This window comes from Pezoporus flaviventris, unplaced genomic scaffold, assembly GCF_033815535.1.
Source record: "Pezoporus flaviventris isolate CSIRO_AGI_PZ_B2104156 unplaced genomic scaffold, CSIRO_AGI_Pfla_v1 ptg000040l, whole genome shotgun sequence".
Classification (NCBI taxonomy): domain Eukaryota; kingdom Metazoa; phylum Chordata; class Aves; order Psittaciformes; family Psittacidae; genus Pezoporus; species Pezoporus flaviventris.
Window position 1 is genome coordinate 1,449,413 of NW_026892588.1, and position 21,734 is coordinate 1,471,146.

The 21,734-nt window shown below is 45.9% G+C and overlaps 1 protein-coding gene across 1 annotated transcript in view; it reads right to left on the reverse strand.

Moving 5' to 3' along the window:
- Positions 1–21,734, reverse strand: part of GPC1 (glypican 1) — a 200,553-nt gene that overhangs the window by 12,579 nt on the left and 166,240 nt on the right. The window contains exon 3 of the mRNA XM_061465412.1: positions 12,073–12,464. Coding sequence (XP_061321396.1) covers positions 12,073–12,464 — 392 coding nt within the window. The remainder of the gene's footprint in view (positions 1–12,072; positions 12,465–21,734) is intronic.

Here is a 21,734-nt window from a genome sequence, read left to right on the forward strand (position 1 = left end):
GAGCAATTGTTCAGGGCCACCCATGCCCTGCCACCATGCCAAGCTGCAGAAGGGGAATGGCAGTGGCAGGCTGTTTCTTGGTGCCCAGCTACTCCATCTGGCCTCTGGCACGCAGCTGCCAAGGCTGCCTGTGATGCAGGCAGATGCAACCTACCCTCCTCTGATCACCCCAAGGCTGCCAGCCAGCCAAAACAGCCTGTCCCCAGGCACACTGCACCCACAGCTCCTACCCATGCTGCTCTTGTGGGCTGCTGCCACCCACCTTGGCGCAGTGGATGCAGACAGGCACTGGGTGCCAGTGGCGCCCAAGGCTCAGGCTCAGCTCCTGAGGGTCCGGAGAGGGGGAAAAGTTGCTTTTGCACTTCAGCAAGGCTCATTTGTGGATGTCAGAGAGGAGCCGAGTGTGTGACACCAACCTGTCAGGCTTGCAGGGTGGCTTTGTTTCCCAGCAGGCAGTGGAGTGCTGCACTGACCCAGGCGTGGGGGGCATTGCCTGCAGCATCCCAGTAAGGCAGCACTCTTCATGCCTGCTCCCTTGACCCAGAGCATCTCCTCTGAAGATGAGCAAGTGACACATCCACCACCAGCCGTTGCTCCAGTGAATGTGTCAGGTGCCGAATGTTCAACTTAATCTCTTGGCAGAAAGGATAAGTATTAAGTGTTGCAGGTGGAAGAGGCCAGGCTCCACTCCCTTTCCCCAAAGAATGACTCAAACCTCTCCTGCTGGCAGCAGCACTACGTTTTCACAGGCAGGCTGCAGAGGTGAACTGAGAACAGAGGGATGAGAGGGCAGGAAGAGGAATTTTGGAGTACTTTCTGCATGTTTCCCGTGGCCAGAGTTCAGTCCCCAGTTGTTCCACCCATCCCATGGACTTCTGCTCCACACAGGGCAGAGGAGAGAAGGGCCTGGGGCTCCCAGAGTCCCTTCCAGCCCTGATCCTGCACCATCCCTCTGGGGGACATGCAGCACATTAAGGAATGGAGCCCTTCAAATAGCAGCTTTTAAAAGAACCTGAAAAGTTATGACCTACCCCCTCTGTGCAACAGCTAATGGATGCCAGCTAAGAGCTGATGGAGAGCCCCTCTGGCTTCCCAGCACAGGTTTGCAATAACTGATAGATCAATAAGCAATGTCCTCTATTCATCATAGATAGCCTGAAAGCAGGAGCATGCAAACCTCTGCAGACAGACTGAAAGCCAACATAATTCCTTCATCTTTAAATGAACTGGCACAGCATAAAGACAGTACATGATAATAATTGATTTCTCTAAATATCAGCAACCTGGCCCAGCCTTTGGCTGGTTCTCCTCTAAGGAGACATGGTTCTCCTTTAACTTTAGTGGCACCTATAGTCTTTTCTTAGCTCAGTGACCTAGAAGCTGCATTATAATATGTGAAGAGAACATGCACAATACATTGGAGAAGCCATTTCTAAAGATCTGGAAAAAAAATTATTACTGAGAGATAAGGCTTGGAGCCAGGGCACTCCTCGTTCAGCTGTCAGAGGTATAAATACACACACAAAGCTAAGCCCAGCTTAAAATACACTGTCCCTACACCATCCGGTCAAAACCCACATACTCTGCTCTGACCCCAGTGACATCAGCGGGTACGGTCCCTTACAGTGTAAGCCATTGATGAAGTGATAAGGAAAAAATACTGTCTTCTAAGATACCACCCAAAATAGGGGACAAATCGGTATTGAGCAATGAATCATTTTAATTAGAACTACTTTCCAGCTGGGGATAGAGCAGTTGATTTGAGTAGCAATGAGGTAATGCAGCAGGAACAGGTGGCTGCCTCATAAAAAGCCCTGTTCCACCAGAAGCACTGACATTTCAAGGAGGCTGTCATCAGGTATTATCCCATGACTGTGCCTTGTAGCAAGAACCGAGCTCTGTGCTTTTCCATGGACACTTTCCAAAGCTTGATGTGCCCGTGCTTTGCTGATGGAGCCATCCAACCAGATGTGCATTGCTGGAGGCCAAGGGCTTTTCCAGAGCAAAAGATCACTGCAGACTGTCTTGTATCATGCCTTGAACAGGGCTGGGGCTTGCTCTCAGGTTCACACACCTCATGGCACAGCCCCATTACTGAGCTGGGGCTCGCCGTCTGACTGCTCAGCACCAGCATTAGCCCATCAGCCAGCAGAGAATGGGCACATGTGGTGACACTATGACAGACAACTGAGAACACATAACTTTTAGCATTTGGAGTAGAATTGCTTTCCCTTATTTTTCCTCCTCCTCCTGAGCAATGTTTAAATCAATTAGAGTAAAACTAATGACTTTCACAAGCAATTTGCTGAGAGGATGGGCTGGGGGATTAGTTGCTAGCTGGGTTCCCTGCCACCCCCCAGCCAATTTAGGAAACATTCAGTGTGAAAGGCTTCTAACAAAAATAATAAGCTCCTGCCACGTATTTTATTAATATGCTTTCCAAGCAGAGAATCGCAGAAACACAGGAGGCTCAGGGATAACAAGCACTCACATACTCTGTCTATCTGCACTGAGACACATTTGAGGAGAGCTAAGTTATCCTTCATAGTATCTAAACAGTTATAAACTTTCTGAAGCAAAGACACAGGGAGGTGAAACTACGTGTAGAAGGGGAAAGCACTCAGCTCAAACAGGCAAAACAACCCTGCACATCACTTTGGGGACTGCAGACACCTGAATGCAGACAGTTTTTGGGACAGCCAGGGCTTTAGTCTCTGTAGGACACACAGGAGCAGGACAGCACTCTGGTCAAAATGGGCTAGATTTTTCCAGGACATAAGCAAAAGCCTTCTTATCCTTCCACTGTACCTTTAAAGAGTAAATGTGATTTGCATGTTGAACCCAAGTCACCCACCTTTGCATAGGTACACATGCTCACAGATAACCAAAGCGTGTTTTATAGAGGCATGGAACATTATTCCCTCAGCCCCACCATTACCTATTGTTTCTTCCAGTTTCCAATCAACACCCACTCCTTTGTAGACCTCTTTTCAGCATAAGGTTTAGTGCAAAGGAGGCAAAAGGGGGTTGCAAATTCACCCTGGACCTTTCTGGCTCTGCAACAGCGTGAGGTTTTTTACCCTTCTGAACTGGGATCTCCTTTGACAGGTAACACAGAAGAACAGGGAGGTGCAAAGGAGACACGAATTTTCTGCTGTTACCCTAATGCCTACTGCTTGGGAAATATTCAAGAGCCCCAAAACACCTTGGGTAATACCAGGGCACAGAAAGGGCCATGGAAGTGGTTTCTGAGTTTTCACGAGCACTCTGTCTCTTTTAGCTAAAAGCTGCTACATCCTCTTCACTCCAAAAAAGCATTTCCTTATCCAAGCCAATTATTTCCTGAAAAGGTGGCTGGAAAGACCAAAGATGTGGGATGTGTAAAGGAAGGCCCTGGAGAACAGCAACCAAAGAGGCACAAGCTCCGTATTTCACATCCAGGAGTTACAGGGTCTTTTTGATCACACAATGATCCTCCTTCCTGCTCCCAGCTTCCTGAGCATGGGAGAAAGGTTGAGCTTTAGGAAATCACAGGCATCTGGAAAATCATTTTAAGGGTGGCAGCACCAACCTGTTCCCACAGTGTGCAGTCAGGCAGTGCCACTGGCTCTTAGGTACTGTGAGGGGTGAGTCTGGCTCCTCCTGTGCCCATCAGGAGGTGTCCAGCTCCTTTGGCACCCAAAACCTGCAGCCAAGCTGCAGATGCTGCTTTTGAAGTGCTGGCTTCAAACAAGAGAGAAGAAAAGGAAAAAAACCCACCCCCAAATCGTTTCTTCTTTTGAAGCCTGGCTTAAAAGCAAATGAGAACCTGCAGCCTCGCTGCAATGTGATGGGACTCCTTGGCCTTCAGGGGCCTCCAAGTACATCTGAAAGGCATTTAACACCAATCAAATAAGATGAGCTCTCGCTGGTATTTTTCCTACCCCCCCCCCAGCCCTTTCTCCCCTTGCACATTCACCCCCAGGCTGCTGTGAGCCATCTGTGCTTTGCTTCCCATGGGAAGCAGGGTTAGGTAGAAGGGAGAGATCTGGGGATGGAGAAAGAGGCCTGGCTTAAAAACACAGGCTGACGGAAGTGCTGTCAACCCCCCTGGCTTGTCAAGGGGATGCGGCCAGGTTGGCCGATGGAGGGAGAAGGCTGTCCTAGTCCCTACTGCTGTCAGTGGAGGCGTCATTCTGTGGGCACTGTCCCCTCTAAATGTTTTGCCCATAGCAGGGTGAGGGTGGCCACAGATTGCTCTCTGTGGTGTGGTGCTGCTGTTCACCAAGCTGAACCATGTCCCTTCCTGGCTTAAGCCTCTGAGGAGAGTGCAGACTGAAGGTGGGCTTGGAGACCTGTAGCACCTGGATGTGGTTTTGCCAAGATGTGGGAATGGTTTGGGTGAACACAGAATACCTCCATACGTGTCAGACATATGTCAAAATGTGCCTGCAATAACTCTTAGGTATATTTCTCCAGGACTTACTATCTGGATGGCCATTCTAACCTTCAGAAGCACCAATTAAACCCAGCAACACTGGGCAACTTAGGCTTCCAAACCAACTGATGCCTTAAAGCCAGCAGATAGCAGGCAGGCACATATGCTGGGCAGCTAGAGGCAGAAAGCACCTATGGCTGGAGACTTCCACAGGTTTGTGTGCTACGCAGAACACTGCAGCTGAGACATTCATGGCACCCTTGCGTACCTCCTCATGTGTAGTCATAGAATGGCTTGGGTTGGAAGGGACTTTAAAGCTCATCCAGTTCGAACCCTCTGCCATAGGCAGGGACACCTTCCACTAGAGCAGGCTGCTCCAAGCCCTGTCCAACCTGGCCTTGAACACTGCCAGGGATGAGGCAGCCACAGCTTCTCTGGGCACCCTGTGCCAGCGCCTCAGCACCCTCACAGGGAAGAATTTCTTCCTAATGTCTCATCTAAATCTACCCTTTGCCGGTTTTAAGCCATTCCCCCTTGTCCTGTTTTAAACAGGGAGAAGGGGTTTCAAAACCTGTTTTAAAGGTAGAGTGATAGAGGTAAGGAAAGTTTATACTGCCAGCTGTGAAAACCCCATTCTGGGGTACAGAAAACAGGTCAGGTCTTCAATTCACGCATCAGGCCTTGTGCACTGGGAAATGCAAGCAGGTGTTCAGAGCCACTCCAATTACCCCAAATCCCTCAGCTGAAATTGTACAGTTGGGATAAACTTGTCTGTATGAAGAACAGCAGCTACAAAAGAAGGCCAAGCAAGGGAGCAGTTCCTGCTGAGCAGGACTATCAACAGCCCAGGAGCACACTCAGAAAACCAGCCTTGCCCTCTCTTTTACACCAAGCCCAGCACCAGGAGGACAGGTTTGTGTTTCCTTGGGGAGCTGGCTGGCTCTGTGTTCAGGACTATCTGCAAGGTGACACTTTCACGCTGGTGAAACATTTCATTTTTACAGTCTCCCCATGGAAGAACCCTCGAATACTATGACCAAACCCCAGCAGGGTTCTTTGCATCTCCACGTTTGCAAGCTGGAAATCAGTGCCAAGGCTGCCCTGTGCCCAGTGTCCCCAGTGAAAGAAGCAGGAGGTGCAGGTGGTCCCAACCCTCTGCTGGCACGGGGAGGAGACCCCACTCTCCCCACCACATGGTCAGCAGCTGCCTTGTGCATGTTTATGCCAGCCCTGATGTAATTAGCACCCTGACATGTGTTAAATGAACCAAGCTCTCCCATCTTTGTGAATAAAACTCTCAAAGAAACAGCTGCGGGGCTGACAGAAATATGATTCTTTCAAAGTCTAATGAATTGTATAATCACTTCAGTCATTATTTTGCATCTTCCTTCCACAAATGTACAGCCACAAGTCCTTAGAGCACACTAAGTTTTAAGCCTCATCAAATCCATCAGTCAAGATACATCAAACATGTTTCCAAAGCTGGGTCAGGAATCAGAAAGTGAGTGGGGTTCAAGCACAGTGTGCATGCTGGTGGCTGTGCTGGGGTCTGGTGGCAAGGGTAGGGCACAGTTGACCCTACAGTTTGGTGACCCTCTTGCTGTCACCTCACTGTGTTCAGTTGAGCACAGGGCGAGTGACACGGAGCATGGAGGCTGATGCCAAATCTGTGCCCTTCATGCTCCAACAAATCAGGGCTGCTGTGGAGCCTGAGGCCAGATAGACTGCCTGGGTCCATCCCCACCAGCCTAGCAGCCAAACGGCTGTTCTGCAGACTCAGGAAAAAACAAACAACATTAAAAACATGAAGGCTAGGATAATCCAGCTAATATGGGAGAGCAGAGCAGCTAGCAGTCAGCCCCATACTCCTCCACAGCCAGCGGTGAGGGTGCTGCCAGAGGGAAGCAATGACAGCTCTAGAAGGCAGTCCAGCCTGCAAAGGACACCAGACCTGAGGGCAAAGTCCCACAGCTAACTGCACCTTCAGGTTCCTGCCTAGTGCCTAACTGCCTTCAGATATTAAAATGAGGAAGATTAATGTGGATAGACACACTGCTGTCATGCTCCTCTCCCTCCAGAGGAAAATTCTGCAAGACACCACCTGCCTATTCAACACTCTCCCTGCTTGGTTCGTCTGACATAGTTATTTCCAGCTGGTACAATTTCCAATCCTTTGAAAAGTAGATTCAATTGACATCTAAACACCATGTAAATATAGGAGGCATATATCTGCTTGCCTGCATTATTTCTATTCTACTCAGAACACCTACAGGTTTTTATCCCTGAACAGTTGTGATTTAAACATAATAAGAGACAGAAACACTGGAAAGTAATATATGAAATACATAAGGCTGTGTTCGAGACTGCACGCTCCCCATCCAGCTTGATTTGAATCTGTCCAAACAAATCCCAACGTTATTGCAAAATTCTCTCCCTAGCTTTACATGTAGCTGGGCTGGAAAAGAGCAGCGGGCTGCAAGCGGTAGGTGTGGGGCTGCAGGAGCTGCTGCACCAAGTTATTTAAAGCAAGAAGGCAGCTGATGGCAGGCACGTGTCTTGGGGAGCACAGAAGTTTGGGGAGCATAGCAAGCTGAGGGAAAGCGATATTAAGCTTTCAGGTTTGCAGAAGGAATCTGGCTGAATGGGACTTAGATCTGTAAAATGTTTTAAGCCATGCACTCTCACATACAAACTGTCCAGGGACAGCTTGCCAAGAAAATATGAGACCCTTCAGCAGAGGTGGCATTGACCTCGTGAAGAGGCATGTCCCAGCCCTTGGTATCTTACCAAGCAGAGCTGCCTATAGGCACAAGTAGCTGCTGTCTGAAGGTGGGAGGCTCACTAAATCCCATGCAAGCACAGAGACAATCTCCCTGAAGCAAAATGCTACCGCCCTTGGTGGGAGCAGGTCCTAGATGAGAGCTTTTCCCACATGGAGAGATAATTTACTGCAGCACCTTATGGCTCCTTAGGGCAAAGCCGTTGAGTCATCTGTATAATACAAGAACACACACTTCTGCCATGTGAAAACTGAACAGGTCCAAATCAAGAGCTAGGATAATAGCCAGTGAAAAGGAAATAAACATGGTAATATGAGGATACAGACACTCACCAGTGCCACGGAACAACATTCTCATAACATCTATTTACAAACACTAACCCTGTCTTTTCAGGATCAAGATGAGGCCAATTTATATAAATGCTTAATTTTACTACAAAAGTGAAATCTTTTAAATGAAATAAAATGTTATTTAAGGTTGTATATACTTGCTGCTGGTGCTCTGAATAAAGATAAGCCACTGAAAGGATGGAAATGTGTCACTGAGCACACGGGTCAGGAGTTCACTGTACTTGAGCTGTTTTAGCACAGTGATGTCATGAAAGAGTGACAAAGATTACATTTTTCACCTCATTTTATTCAGTCAGATCAATTTTATGCCTATTTCACCCCCAAAACAACTGGAAGTTGAAAGACAGAAGCCAACTATGTCCTTCCAAGCTATGGAAAAGAGTAGGGTATGAGAAACGGCTGCAATCTTAAAGGATGTGAGGATCAGGAATGACCATAGTCTTCATTATATTACTGACTTGTTGGAAATGCGGGCCATGCTTAGACAAACATTATTCTCCCTATGTGTCCAGCACATTCACTATTAAAAATATCTAAAGAAATTCTGTTTTGGGGCCTTTTGAATTGGAATTCAGTTCCCATCCAAATGCAGCTTGACCCACCACATGCTTAAAAATCACTCATATTTTTTATATAACAGGAAACTGACATTTACCATACACCAACATAAAGTTTAAAAAAAAGGCTAAATGGTATTGTGAGACATAGGATTGCTTAAATAAGAATGTATTGACAGATGCCCTTCATTGGTAAAGTGAAATACATCTACTCAGAAAAGGAAATGCAAACAACTATTAAAATTGATTATTTAAGTAAGTGCTTCTTGCTTACATAGCTGGTGTGGCTTCCCATCAATCCCACTACCATGGGGAAGCTAAAATTTCAGGAGCAAGAAGCAACAAAGATCAGGCAAAGGGAAGTCTGTTCTGATAATTCACTTTCCTATTGACAACCAAGATTAACTTGAAAAGACCTCCTCTCTCTGCCTTTGGAAATGGAACATTATTTCTTCACATTTTCTGCACTCTCATTTGAGATTCACAGGTTGTAGGTCTCTGATGGGAATTTAAGGACTCTGGACATCTTTTGACATGTATGGGGCAGGTCTCCTCCCCATCTCCTCCCCAACATTCCACTGCCTAAAGGGGGCCTACAAGAAATCTGGAGAGGGACTTCCTACAAGTGCACGGAGTGACAGGAGAAGGGGGAATGGCTTTAAACTGACAGAGGGGAGACCGAGATTAGACATTAGGAAGAAATCCTTCCCTGTGAGGGTGGTATAGGTTGCCAGCATGATGTTGCCAATATGATCTGTTGGTGCAGCATGGGCATGGCACTGCGCTGCAGGAGGCCAGAAAGGACCTGTGCACAGCCTCACTGCCCTTTCTGGGTACTCTTGTGCAGACAGCATTACCTCTGCTACCTGTTCGCACTGCATTATGTGCGATAGTCCTGACCTGAGACTTAGATGTCTAGCAGTATCATAACGTAAGTAATAAATAACAAAACCAGCCAAGGATCCTCACTAGTGATTTTGTGGCTGCCTCTGTTTTAGCAGGTGCTACTTCACGCAGACGACGCAGAAACACACTTGTCATTGTGCAATTTAAATGAAAACCTGCAATTTGTGCTGAAAGAACAGCTACAGAAACATACAATGTGAACATGAACAGTGAGATGCTGCCCCAGCACCCCCACCCATGCACGGCACATCAGTGACCCCTAAACTTGTCCTAGGGCAGGGTGCCAACCTGTGCCTCCATCCCCAGCTCTGCTCCACAACCCAGGCTGCAAAAGCCACATGTATGCCCCAGGCTCCCTCCTACAGCCGCTGTGCAGACGGGCAGCACTTTCAGCACTGTCAGTGTGAGGCCAGGTCGCTGGTAGCAGCTGTGGCATGAAAAGATTTAGATCGCAGTGTCAGAGCCTGCAGTCTGTCAGGGTGACTTTGCCTTAAAAGCCAAGATGGCAGTAAAGATGAAAAATGGTTTTGCCATTTTCTCTCTCCCCAGCTGCCCTCAAACTATTTATCCCTAGCAGGATGCAGAGCACCTGCTCCCACCACACTGCTCCCGTTCCTACCTCTGTGCACTCACCGGCCAAGGGCTGCTCAAAGCCAGAAGGCGGGGAAAAATCGCCCCTTTGGCACAGCTGAGCAGCAGCAGGGATTAAAGGAATTTTACAAAATCCCTGCCTGTAGCACAGCTGGGGCAGGCTCTTCCCCATTTTAACACAGCCAGAAAATCAGGCAAACAGCAGCAGGTTTTCTTGGGAATGCCCAGGAATGGAGACTCTGCACGGGGACCTGAAACAGTGGCAGAATACAGGTGACAAACACCGAACTGGAAGTGTCCAAAAAGCCAGAACCAGGAGGGCTGTAACAGAGATGAGCAGTTTTTCTGGGATTTGCAAATTAAAAGAATCCTAAGTAATAGAATTTTTCAGGAGCCCCAAACTAGGTAATTTATTTCTAAGCCCCTGCCTATGGCAGGGGGGTTGGAACTCGATGATCTTAAGCTCCTTTCCAACCCTAACTATTCTATGATTCTATGATTCTAAGTGCCCATTTAAATAGGCTTTCTCACACTTCCTGACCAAAACACTCACTTCTGCTTTGTATGAAATTTCGCCTCAAAAGACTAACAGCAGACAGAAAAGTTGAACCTCAGTCTGATCTTAATAAAAGTCTTATATGCCTTCTCCTAATGTTGTAAGTATAAAGCAACAGGAAAAATGACTAAAACCAAAGCACCAGTTGTGGACTGAGTTTAGCACTTCACATCCATTTGGCACTAGTGTAAATCCACATCTGGTAAAGGAGAGTGGGTAAACCAGGGCTTTTATTGTAGACACAACTGAGGGTTACCAGGGCATCTATAAAACGGATTTCCCACCTCAGCATTCTCAACCCCTCTTGCCCAAAGTACCAACCCATTCCTCAAGGAGGGGAAATGGGCCAGTTTCAGCCTTTGTTACAAAATCACCTCTCAGGGAGGCTTTGCTAAAGTTTCCCAACTCAGTTCATGCACATTGTGCTACAAGAGCAACACATGGGCCTAACTGCAACCCCAGGGAGGGCTCTTGTGGGAGAGAGGAGAGGCTGGGACCCTCCTGGAAAACTGTCCATGCTGGAGGAATGGGTTGTGGGGAGGCAGAGGGAACAGGAGGATCCATGACTGGTCATATACCCCACGTCCCGTTTGATAAGCAATGCCAGAAGGAAGAGAATTCAGAAAGGGGGGCCTGGAATCAAAATCCATTGGGTCAGAAGTCTACATGAAGATGAGGGAAAAATATGCTGCATGCCGGTATCTCAGGTCCTTCCTTCCACTGAAAACATGACTGCAGTTGCCCTGAGAGTCTGCTTTACCCTCCAAACTCTACTACAGGCAGAGTCACACACATGGAGCTGGAACTCTCTGCCATTCAGAGAAAATATTTTACTTTGGTCCCCCTGAAATGACATCATTATCCTCTTTTATCTGTCATGTCAGGGGAGCATGATGTTAATGAGATGTACAAAGGCTTCTGAGTAGCTGAAGAGTTTTACAGTCCCACATTGATAAAGTAAAGCATTTGTCACTCTTACCACATTTATTCCTGTGATCAAAATCTGCATTTGCTGCATCAAATAGTGCTTTCCTGTGCCATGCATTACCATGCATTTCCTTCCAAGGAAATGAATCGTGATTCCATATTTTTACTTTCACAGTTTAATCACACTGATTCTCACACCTACTGATTGCCATATCCACATGCAGTATGCAAGTAGTTTTTTGTTAGTATGGATTTTCTCCTCTCTACCTATGTGAAAAGCCTCAATATTTTGTTTGAGGACAATCACCACCTTCTAGCTTTGAAAGGCTGCAGTAAAGAATACAGACAACTTCCTTCCTCCTGGAATTCTGGATTCAGTCATGTTAATTTACATTTAGATAGCACCTTTCATCCCTGAAGACCCCAATGCACTCTACAAACTCAGCCTCTCTGTACACAGAAGCTGTACAAATATACATGGCTACATAAACAGACACAGCAATCCCACCACTGACTGCTAAAAGGCATCTCTCTGCACGTATTCCCAGCATACTCATGGCAAGTCAGCTCTGCACACCCTACATCATATCACCATCAAGGAGGAAAATTAGGCAGTGTGATTTAAAGCCATGCCACCTCCCTGTCAGCGAAGGGTGAGGAATCTAGTCAGGCAATGGAACAGCTTTACAACCTGGGTGACTGACATCTCCTTGGCACTTTGCTGCATAGGTTAAAATGAGGTAAAGACTGATTTGTGGCAAGTTATACCTTACTTCTTTCACACTATCAGTGCCTGCAGAAGTCCAAGCCTGCTGCTCCCTTCCACCGATGGGTGACCTTCAAGGAGTTTGTTTTATAAAACCAAAAAATACCTGCTTGCTTTGTAATGAAAACATCAGGGGAAATAAACCCCCCATCTCCCCAACAGCAGTAGTTGACTGACTCCTGCCAATCTGAGGATGAAGGAAAAGGAAGAAACCCAACATACCTGAGACACCTTTTTGACCACGTCACTGCCCACAAGAAAGCCCTGTGCGTAGGAGCGTGCTGCAATGAAAGCTCGGGTTGCCTTCACCTTCAGGTCCCTGGGAACTTCCCCAAAGGGTTTGTGCTGCTCCGCGTGTTTCACCATGCAGTCCAGGTATTCATCTGTGATATGGTACTGGGGATTCATCAGCTTGAAGAGTCTCTCCAGCAAGCGTGTCCAGAACTCATTGAGGGCCTCTTCCAAGTTGATGTTGGAGCCCCGGTAATAGCGGCGTAGCTCGCTGTACAAGTCCTTGAAGACCTTCACATTTTGAGTGTACAATTCTCCATGCAGGCTTGGAAAAGCATCATAAAGGGCCTTTTCAGACTTGTTCAGCAAATCCTGGAAATAACCTGAGCAGAGAAGAAAAAGGAGATGGTGATGTGTCAATTGGACGAGCAGGAATTCAACAGGCTGTGCTGTTTGGCAGCACAACTGAGTGCCCTGAGAAAAGAGAAGGGCCCTAACAGAGCTTTTCCTCCAACCAACCTTACCCACACTCTTAGTCTTGAGCCTTAGCTAAGGACATTGAAGGAAGAACCCCACAGTGCCATTGTCAGAGAGCCATGGTCTGAGCCCCTTTCCTCTTTTTGTGGCCTCACCTAGAACTAAAATTGAGGCTCTTCTCTGAATGCATAAGGTGCTATAGCATTACTCATAGGTTTTCTTCACAGAATGCATCAACTGGCATAGCTTATTTGCACCATAACTTGCTACAGTTGTCAGCCAGCACTTTATGAGACACTCAACCCCAAATCAAGAACCAGCTACTTCTATCACAGAAGTTCACACTTGTTAAACATCATTAAAAATTCTGTAAACCCACAAAGATGCCTGGATGCCGCTCAGGCAATGGACATCTGTCCATCTGCTAGAGTCAGGCTAGTGTATCAATATGACCACCCACACCAGAATGAAGTAAGATAAAGATTTCATCTAGAAGATAACCTGAAGTCTTCCATTCATGCGTGAAAGGTTGGAATTCCTCCAGCGTCTCCTGCTCTTGCCATCACTCAAAAGTGGGGGCTCTTCTGGAGAAGACTGCAACTTGTTAAATTTTTAAACGGAACTTTCCCCTCTGCCCTGCCCCAAATTTCCTTTGCTATTACTGGCTGAGGCACTGATAATTTGGGAAGCCAGCAGGCCTCCAATACAACACACATATCTGAAGCACAAAGCACAGTGTTGTAAGACAATGTCCCTGCAGGCAGAGTCCATGCAGCACATTTAGTTCCAGAAGACATGGTCTTACTTTGACCAGCTGTTGTCCCCTCTGACCCAAACCCACCGTGACCCACCACACAACTTGAAGCTGCCTTTAGAGACATCACTGCACCTTGTATGAGCTGCCTTTCTTTCCTGCCTCACTGCTTATTTTCCAAGGTGTTATTTCCAAAGCCCTGGTGAGATGGATGGAGCATGGCTGCCATCAGTAATGGTGCCAGCCCTTCACAGAGATGCCTCTGTCAACCCTAGTCATCACAGACAGCCTAGCTTGGAGGGCACAGCCCATAAAGCCTGTGCCAGATGGGAGCAGGCACGTCTTATTGTGTATTTAAAGACAGTGTTGCAACTGAAGTGTTTTTGAACTGAGGCTGACATTGCCATGCTAAAGGTTCTCATCCCACTTCCCTATTTAGGTTTGCATCCTGCTTTTGTTTAGGTATGAACAACTAGATGGTTTTCACCTTAGCTTCAGTGGTCGCAGATGTGACAGAAATGCAACTCTCTTGCTACATACAACAGGATAAGGACGGTGGATTCATCTCCTCCCTTACCAGCATCTTTGGGTATTTCCTTCCTCTTGACTGCCAGCTACTTTCAGGCTCTCTGAGACTGCACAGTGGGGAACTCATAGCAGGACCAGCCTGATTCAATTTATTGATTTACATAAGCAACTTGAATCATCATTTGAGTCAGTGAGAGGAAAAATGACTTAAATAATAATTTTCATTTCAATTACATTTGTACTTTTTAGGGCCTTTTTGCAGCAAACCTGATTATACTGTTCTTTAAATCTACACTACTATTACTTTTCTCTGGTGATGTATGATAAGCTCTAGTTGGAGGGAAACCGTTATTCAATTAAAACAAAACAGCATGTATTTGAGTATATAAATTAACTTCACTATGCTAAAAAAGAAAGCTTCTGAAATATGCATATTGCATGTACAAAGCTTTATGAAACAAAGTATTTTTCCAGGGAACAGCACTGACTACAACTTCTTTAATTGTAGTCTAAAACACTAGAACTAGTAAAGCTTATTTCCATGGGTCATGTTTATATTCACAGACTGCAAGGGCCATAAAAGCTTTCTTGCATTAGTTATCTCTTGTTGGCTTCTCAGATTCAAATGAAGCTTAAACCCAGAATCAGACTGAGCAACTGAAACCATGCTCTGCATCTGCACCACAGGCTGCTAGTACTGAAACTTCTTGTAGTATTTTAACAAACCGATGCTGAACATGAATAACCTGGCCTCCTCCAGCCACAATCATGTATTGCTTAGTAGTATAAAATTTAAGTTCTTTTAAAAGATTGTGAGCAAACCAGGTCTTCGCAGAAAATAAAAACAGGTTATCCAAAATGCTTGAATAAAAACTGTGATTTCAAAGAGTACTTCTGGAAGAAAGTTATTCTTATTCAACCTGACCTGGTTGGCAGTTTGGATCTCCAAATATTTCTGTCCAAACATCTCCTGAGTGCTCCACCAACAGGTAAGACACTGCCAGAGGACAACCTACTATTTGGGAACTTCTCATCCTGCATTTCTCTCCTGCCCTAGCATCACAAGTGAGCCTCGGCTAAGGAGATCGCAGTGGGGCAAACCCGTGTCAGGGCTGAGCAGCCCCCAGCTCCTCACCACTTCTTGTTGCATGGTCACCTTCCCCTGCGGCATCTCCGGAAGAGGTTCACAAAACAGGCAGATGGTTTGTCCTGGCAGGACACTTTTTCCAGTCTGACTAATTTGAGGTGGTCTCATTGCTCTGTTGCCTCAGCCTTCCTACCTGCACAATGATCAGAAATAGCATTCACCTACAACAGACACAACATACAAAGTTTCTCCACTGCTGCTGAGATACCTAAAAGCTGCTGTGCATCTTAATGCATCACTTCAAGTGCTGCTGGTTACCCATTCACAACTTAATTAAACTGAGCTCAAACTCCCTCTCTTGTATAATCAGTGTTCTTTTCTCTGCGACAAGTGATGCTAAGTGAAAAATTGCTCAACGATTCAGGTACAACACGCAACTTGGAATTCACCAGCATGAAGAAGGAAACACCAACAAACACAGCCCTGTTTATCAATTCAAGGTAAAATGACTTTCTTTGTACTGCTACAGGAGAAACAAGATGTATATCTCCCTGTCAGAAAAATTGGAAACTGCTCTCGAAAAAGTCCAGGCTAATTAAGAGCTGACGAACTGTTACTTCTCACCTAAATGAGAGAACACCAATTACAGTCAACCTGTCTGCGGCTGGTTATAAGAAAACTCTTCTAGATTTCACACACTGAGGGGGAAAAAAAGATAATCCACATTATCTAGGGAAAATTAATTAGCAGTTAAGTAAATGTGTTTGAGAGGAATGGCTGACCTGGCAGGGAGTTTAAATGCCCATTTTGCAGCATCAGAAAGCACCAAGAAGTGGGGTTTGTCAAGTGGAATGCACAGAAGCTTGTGCTAACTGCACTGGTTCTACCCAGCGCTGCTTGTACAGTTGGCACAGATTTCTGCAGTTAAACCCACATCTTCTTTTCAACACTCCCTGCCTACTAATATCCAACCTTTTAATGCATTTAGACACAGATTATGATTTTAGACATTGACACACATTAAGGACATGCAGGGCCTTGGGTTAAAACAACTTGCTGAAGCACAGTTCAGGCATCTCTCCTTCTTGATTTTAAGTATTAGCAATTATTTATTCTAGGGGAAACATCCCACTATCTGTAGCCATGGTGGATAGGGGACCCATGGGTAACGTGAGTGGTTGGAAACCTTTAATAATAAAGCTGTCCCAGTATTTCTGTGAGAAGTGGGTCCATCTGGATTCATTAACTCTGACTTGGTCTACCACTGCTGGGTCTGCCCTGACTCCCAAAGGATGATTAGAGAGATTAGCTCCAGCAGGGCATGAGCAGATGGAGACAGATTCATCCAGGTTGCATCCTGGACACATCCCCAAGGCCCCCAAGCAATGCTGACACCAAGTTCTCCAGCAGCAACAGGTTTAACTTATGTCTGAGTTCATGCACCATATCAGGTAGCTTCATTAGATTTGGGAATGGTAGGAATGGCGGGAAAGGGCTTATGAGGAGCCAGCGCTGGAGCTATAAAGCTCTTCTTGGTCCAGGAGAGCTGCTGCACTCCTGTCCCTGGGACCAGGTACACAAACAGCTGAGGTGACTCTGCAGAGGGCCAGCTTCCCTCTGGAATGGTGCATTGGTTTCCACCTCGAGTCACAAGAAATGGTTATGTATTTTCTGGAGTCATGCTGAAAACGCACAAATGTTTTGAGTTTCTGCCAGCCTCAGAAACTGTGCAATGGAGGCACACCAGCCAGAGATACCTTCCTGCAAGTCACCTGCTAAATCCATGGTGGGCTTCCCCTCTGTCAAAAGGGTTTCTCAGAGAGCCATTGAACAGGCGACTCCTTCCTCACTGTGGCTGCCAAAAGGCTCCCAACACTCCAGAGCTCAGCATAGGAGCTCCCAGCGCCAGTAATTCAGATGAACCAAGCTCCATTTTCCCTGGGCCAATGAAAGGCAAAGCTTCTCAAATCAAGGCTATTCCTATATGAAACATCACCTTTCACCCTGCTGTATTTGAAAGAATAAAGAAAATAAATGAGAGTCTTTTTTGGGGTTTTATCATTATTATTGCCTTTCATTTCCAGGCTCTGAAACAAGACACCCAGCTTTGCCCAAACAAAATTTGGCTTTTGGCAGAGGCCAGGCCTGAAAAACTTCTGCCTCAAATAGAAAAATGCCTGAAAGTTATGAGCAAAGAAATGAAATGTTTTTACAGCCAAGATAATTTTCTAACCTTGGCCGCTGTTTCTTTTGCTGCTGCAGTGACAAAAGCTTTCTTCTCAGAGAAAGTTTGCAACCAAAATCTATAACCTTTGAACTCAAGAGAGATTGTAAATCCCCACCCATTTCCCCACTTCACAGCTTCCCAGTGTTCACAGCTCATATTTTCACAGTTTCTACATTTTCACAGCTCTGGATTCAAACTGGGAAGCTGTGAATAGCAAGGTAGGCACTGGCAGTTTCTCTCTGAAGATGGAAAGTTCTGGGTTCCCACTTCCTTGCTGCCCCCCAGCACCAAGTCCTTTACCCAAGCTCTTTGATACCATTTGATCACTCAACATCTGGAACACACCAGGGTTTCTTCAACTAATACAATGATGGAATAAGAATGGATGCAGGAGGGAATGAAGAGGTCACAGAAGGAAGAACATCCAAATGCTCTTTGGGCATGCAACTGATAAGCCTTTCTTCGAAACCCATTAAATTTTAGAGGCATACTAGAAAAGAATGTGAGAATTGGAAAAAGGTGACTGAATTACTTTCAGTCTATTATTAAAGCCTTAAGCAGAAATCTGCAGTACAAAAAGTCACAAAAAGCACAACTGGCAAGAGTAGTACCATTTCAGTGGAAATGAGGAAGGAAAATACATCAGATGATGCCATTAATTCCAAACTCAGATTTTAAGAAGAAATCTGTTCCTAAAGGCAGGTTTAACATTGGATGATTTGATTTGGTGAATACCCTGGGCAACCACCTCTACCTACATCTGGAAGTCAGTCCTTGGAGGAGGGGAAACGAATCAGTGTGCAGGGCTCCAGGAGGAAGGAAGCCCATGGCAGATGATATTTCAAATGCTTTGCTTTCCCTTTGAGCACAGGAGCAACACCGGGGGCTCTGCCCTACCTCCACATTCCAGCTCCAAGCTCTCTCCTGCTTCTTCCTTTCTTAATACAAGAGCAGATTGCTCCACCCCAAGACAGCACGGTTCAATTTTGCTTATGCTTCTGGGAAGCCTAGAGTAGTCCCTGAAGGAACTGCTAATAACTTATGCTGCAACCATGCAGTGCGGCAGCACTGTGCAGCTACAGAAACACTGCTCTCAAGCAAAAGCTACCTAAGTTTTTCAGCAAAGGGGCAAAACGAAGACTCTCCTGCTTTGCACCGTGAGCTAGGTCTGTGGTCCAAGGCCTCTGCAGTGTAGCCATAAACTGCAAGGACAGCTGGAGGTGGGGGCAAAAATCTGAGGAGGAAGAAGAATCAAATTCCATGTGTAATTTCTCACTTTTGAGCAAGCACATGAGCCTGCGGTGGAATTCACGCAGGGCCAGAGCCATGTGCCAGTCTCTGCAGCTCTAGAGGGAGGCCGAGTGAAGCATGTTCGTTCGCTACTAACACTGCTATCGTGTTTCAAGAAGACTGGACTAAGAACAGAAGAGAAAAAAAAGCTGGCTCTGTGTTGTCCTGAACACCAGTAAAAGCAGGGAAAGAAATTGGATTGTGACGTCTACTGCAGCAGAGCTCCCTCTTAGCCCTGTTGGTCTGAGGCACAGTATTTTCCTGGGCTGAATTCCCACAGAACACACTGCTGCACATCCCAATACAAATCTGCTTCTCCAGTTGGTTTTAATGCTGTCTTTGCAGTCAAGCTACTATTAGAAGAGAATAATTCAGCAGCAGATTTAAGCCATTAAAATCCAAATCTAATGCATTCATGCCTATTTTATTCACTTCGGTAAGTACAGTGATATTTTATTTATAAAATTGTTATTACTCATTATTAATTCAAGTACTACCCATGGCTGTGCTGAAGAGCTGGTATCAATACAAGAGCAGTGATATGCTCTTGTTGTACCTTAGCTGGGTGCTGCCAAAGGAAATAACTAGGGTGAGACCAAATGACAGGTTCCACATGAAAATAGCCCCCCATTTTCCTAGGGGTTACCTTTCTCCTCAGTTTCACACACCTGTGAAACAGCTGCTGTTGTGTAGCTGCTTCTTCAGTCCCAATCCACCCCGGAGAATGCAGTCCCTACCCACTGCATTTTGATTTACTTTCATCTGCAACATCCCTCCCATTGCTCCTCTTTGGTGGCTGCAACCTAAGAGGCATCATGACAAACTTAAGACTGTAAAAAAAGCCCAAACAAAGAGATGTAAAATTAGCTTCTACCTAGAAGCCAAAGAATGAACAATATGAATGAATGTGCCAGGATGCAAGAATTAGGATGCTTATAAGTGATACAACTTCAAAGCTTTTAGGAGTCTCTCCAAAGAACCACTTCATTGATTTCTCTTCTGCACAGTGTCCTGGGTGTGAGAACACAGGACTGAAGAGATGCTTTGGGTCAATGAGACAAATGCCAGCTCTGCCAAGCAATCATCAGTTTTGTACTCCTAAACATGCTCAGTGCCCAGCACAAGAGAAATTCGATATTTCTGCCCTCACTCCTACTGGATGGGTAGACTCCTTTCCCTAATTTCTGGTTTAAGTTCATTTCTTTATCCACTTGGTCTTTGCCAATGTGGTCCTATAGTTTCAATAGTTGATTTTCTTTTGTGGTGTTCACTCTCCAAGGCATTTATACACAATATTCCATATTTTCTCAGCCTCCCTACACATGTAAAGGTTCTTTTCCCCCTTCACACCAGACAGACTTTCCAGTCCTCTTGATCCTTCCACTAACTCGTATCGTCACCTTTTCTGGTGGGATTAACTACCTTGGGTTGTCAGAACTACAAAGAACATCTCCTTTTCTTCACTGGAAATAACACTGTGAATACTGCAAGGACTGTGCTTACCTTTTCTAGGAGTGCATCACATCAGCATTTCAGACTTTATGCCACCAACTGGTACATCCTCAATTCTCCCCTTTGCTATTTCTAACCAATTAGTCCCCAGCTGTATGTCTCACTGGAATACTGAATGTCACCCTATTTCTGTTGCTTTGGTCATTGCGGTTATCCACTATCCTCTTCAACAATGACAACTTTTCCAGCACTGTGTCATCAGTTAATCTCATGAAAACACTTCTTATCATACGTGCTGGTATTTAATGGAGCTGTTAACCAGGCTGCGGTCTAGGCCCGCCTTTGAGAACCACAACTGGGACCTCCCTGCTGCCCAGGAGTGTATCCTTCAAAACAATGTATTGCTACCTCCCTGTTAGCTGATAATTCCTTTACTAATTTCCATCTTCTTCAGCTTAATTAACTACTCAAGGCACAGATGCAAACGTCTTTGAAGTCTCCCGAGATGGGATTAGTTGATAGAACAGACACACCATCACAACTGTGAAAGCAGGTAGCTATATAGGATTTGACCCAATCCTTAAAATAGCTGGCTTTGGGTGAGAGTAAAAAATGGCCTTCCTTAGACTGGTTTTAGACTGGGATATAGAGCAGACAGCTCATTTCTTCTCTCAGGGAAAAGAAACAGCTTTTTGAGAGAACAAAAATCCTTCTCCTGTAAAAGAAAGTTTTGGAACATGGCTCTGCTAGTGAGAAATCCCAGGAAGAACAGATCTGTGCAAACCTTAAGACACCCCTGAATTCAAGTTCAACTTTGCAAAAGGCAAGAGACACTTAGGGCTGAAGGGCAAAGAAGACTAAATAGTCTGTATGAGTGGCAGGACATGTAAGTGAAGCCTGTGTGTATGCTGCAGCATTAACAGGAGTCAGCATCTCCATGCTGGAGCACTTGAGCCTGCTGCAGTATTCCCTTCCGCCTGGTGATAAAATAGCAAGGAGAGAACAGGAGCAAGTGGCACGCACCTGCTGGGAAAGTGATTCCAGGTGCCACACATCACCCTCGCAGACCCTGGAATATTAAATGTAATGCAGCTGACATCCAAGCCGTTTGACTGCTAGCTCCTCTATTGTTTAGGCTTAAAACTTCCATGTTAGGAAGCTTGCTGCGTGCTGCACCCAAGGCAGGAGGGGTGCTCTGGAGAGGGTGACCTGACATCCACTCTGGGCTGCACATGTGGAAGCACATGCATCCTGTGTGTGTGGCCATGTTCCAAAGGTTGTCCCTGGAAGTGTTCACAAACTGTGCAGAGGAGGCCCTCAGTGACATGGATTAGTGGCGGCCTTGGCAGTGCTGGGGAATGGTTGGACTTGGTGATCTTGAAGGTCTTTTCCAATCGACGTGATTCTATGATTCTATTATCCAACATGGTGCAACAAGCCACTAAAACATGTGTCTTTTCTGGTTACCCTGAATATTTACATATGAGGTTATACTGGGTCAACACCAAAGCAATGATGTCTGGAGTTTCAGGCAAGTGTGCAACCCTAGAGGCAAGGCGATACTGAGTACTTAGGAAAGGCACTAACAGCAGGACAAGGGATGCCCCTATCCCTCAAAATCCATCCAACTGAAAGGTTTCTTGGCCAAGCCTCAATGCCCAAGAGTTGCTGCTGGTCACCAGCTTCTGTGGGCTTGTCAGAGCCTTTTGGAACACAGGTACACTACTGGGCTCTTGCAGTAAGCCTCTTGTTTAGTTATATTTTCTAGGGAAAAGTACTTCCCTCCCCTGGTTTTAAACCTCTACAGTACAGTTACTTTTTCTTTCCACTACCTGTTT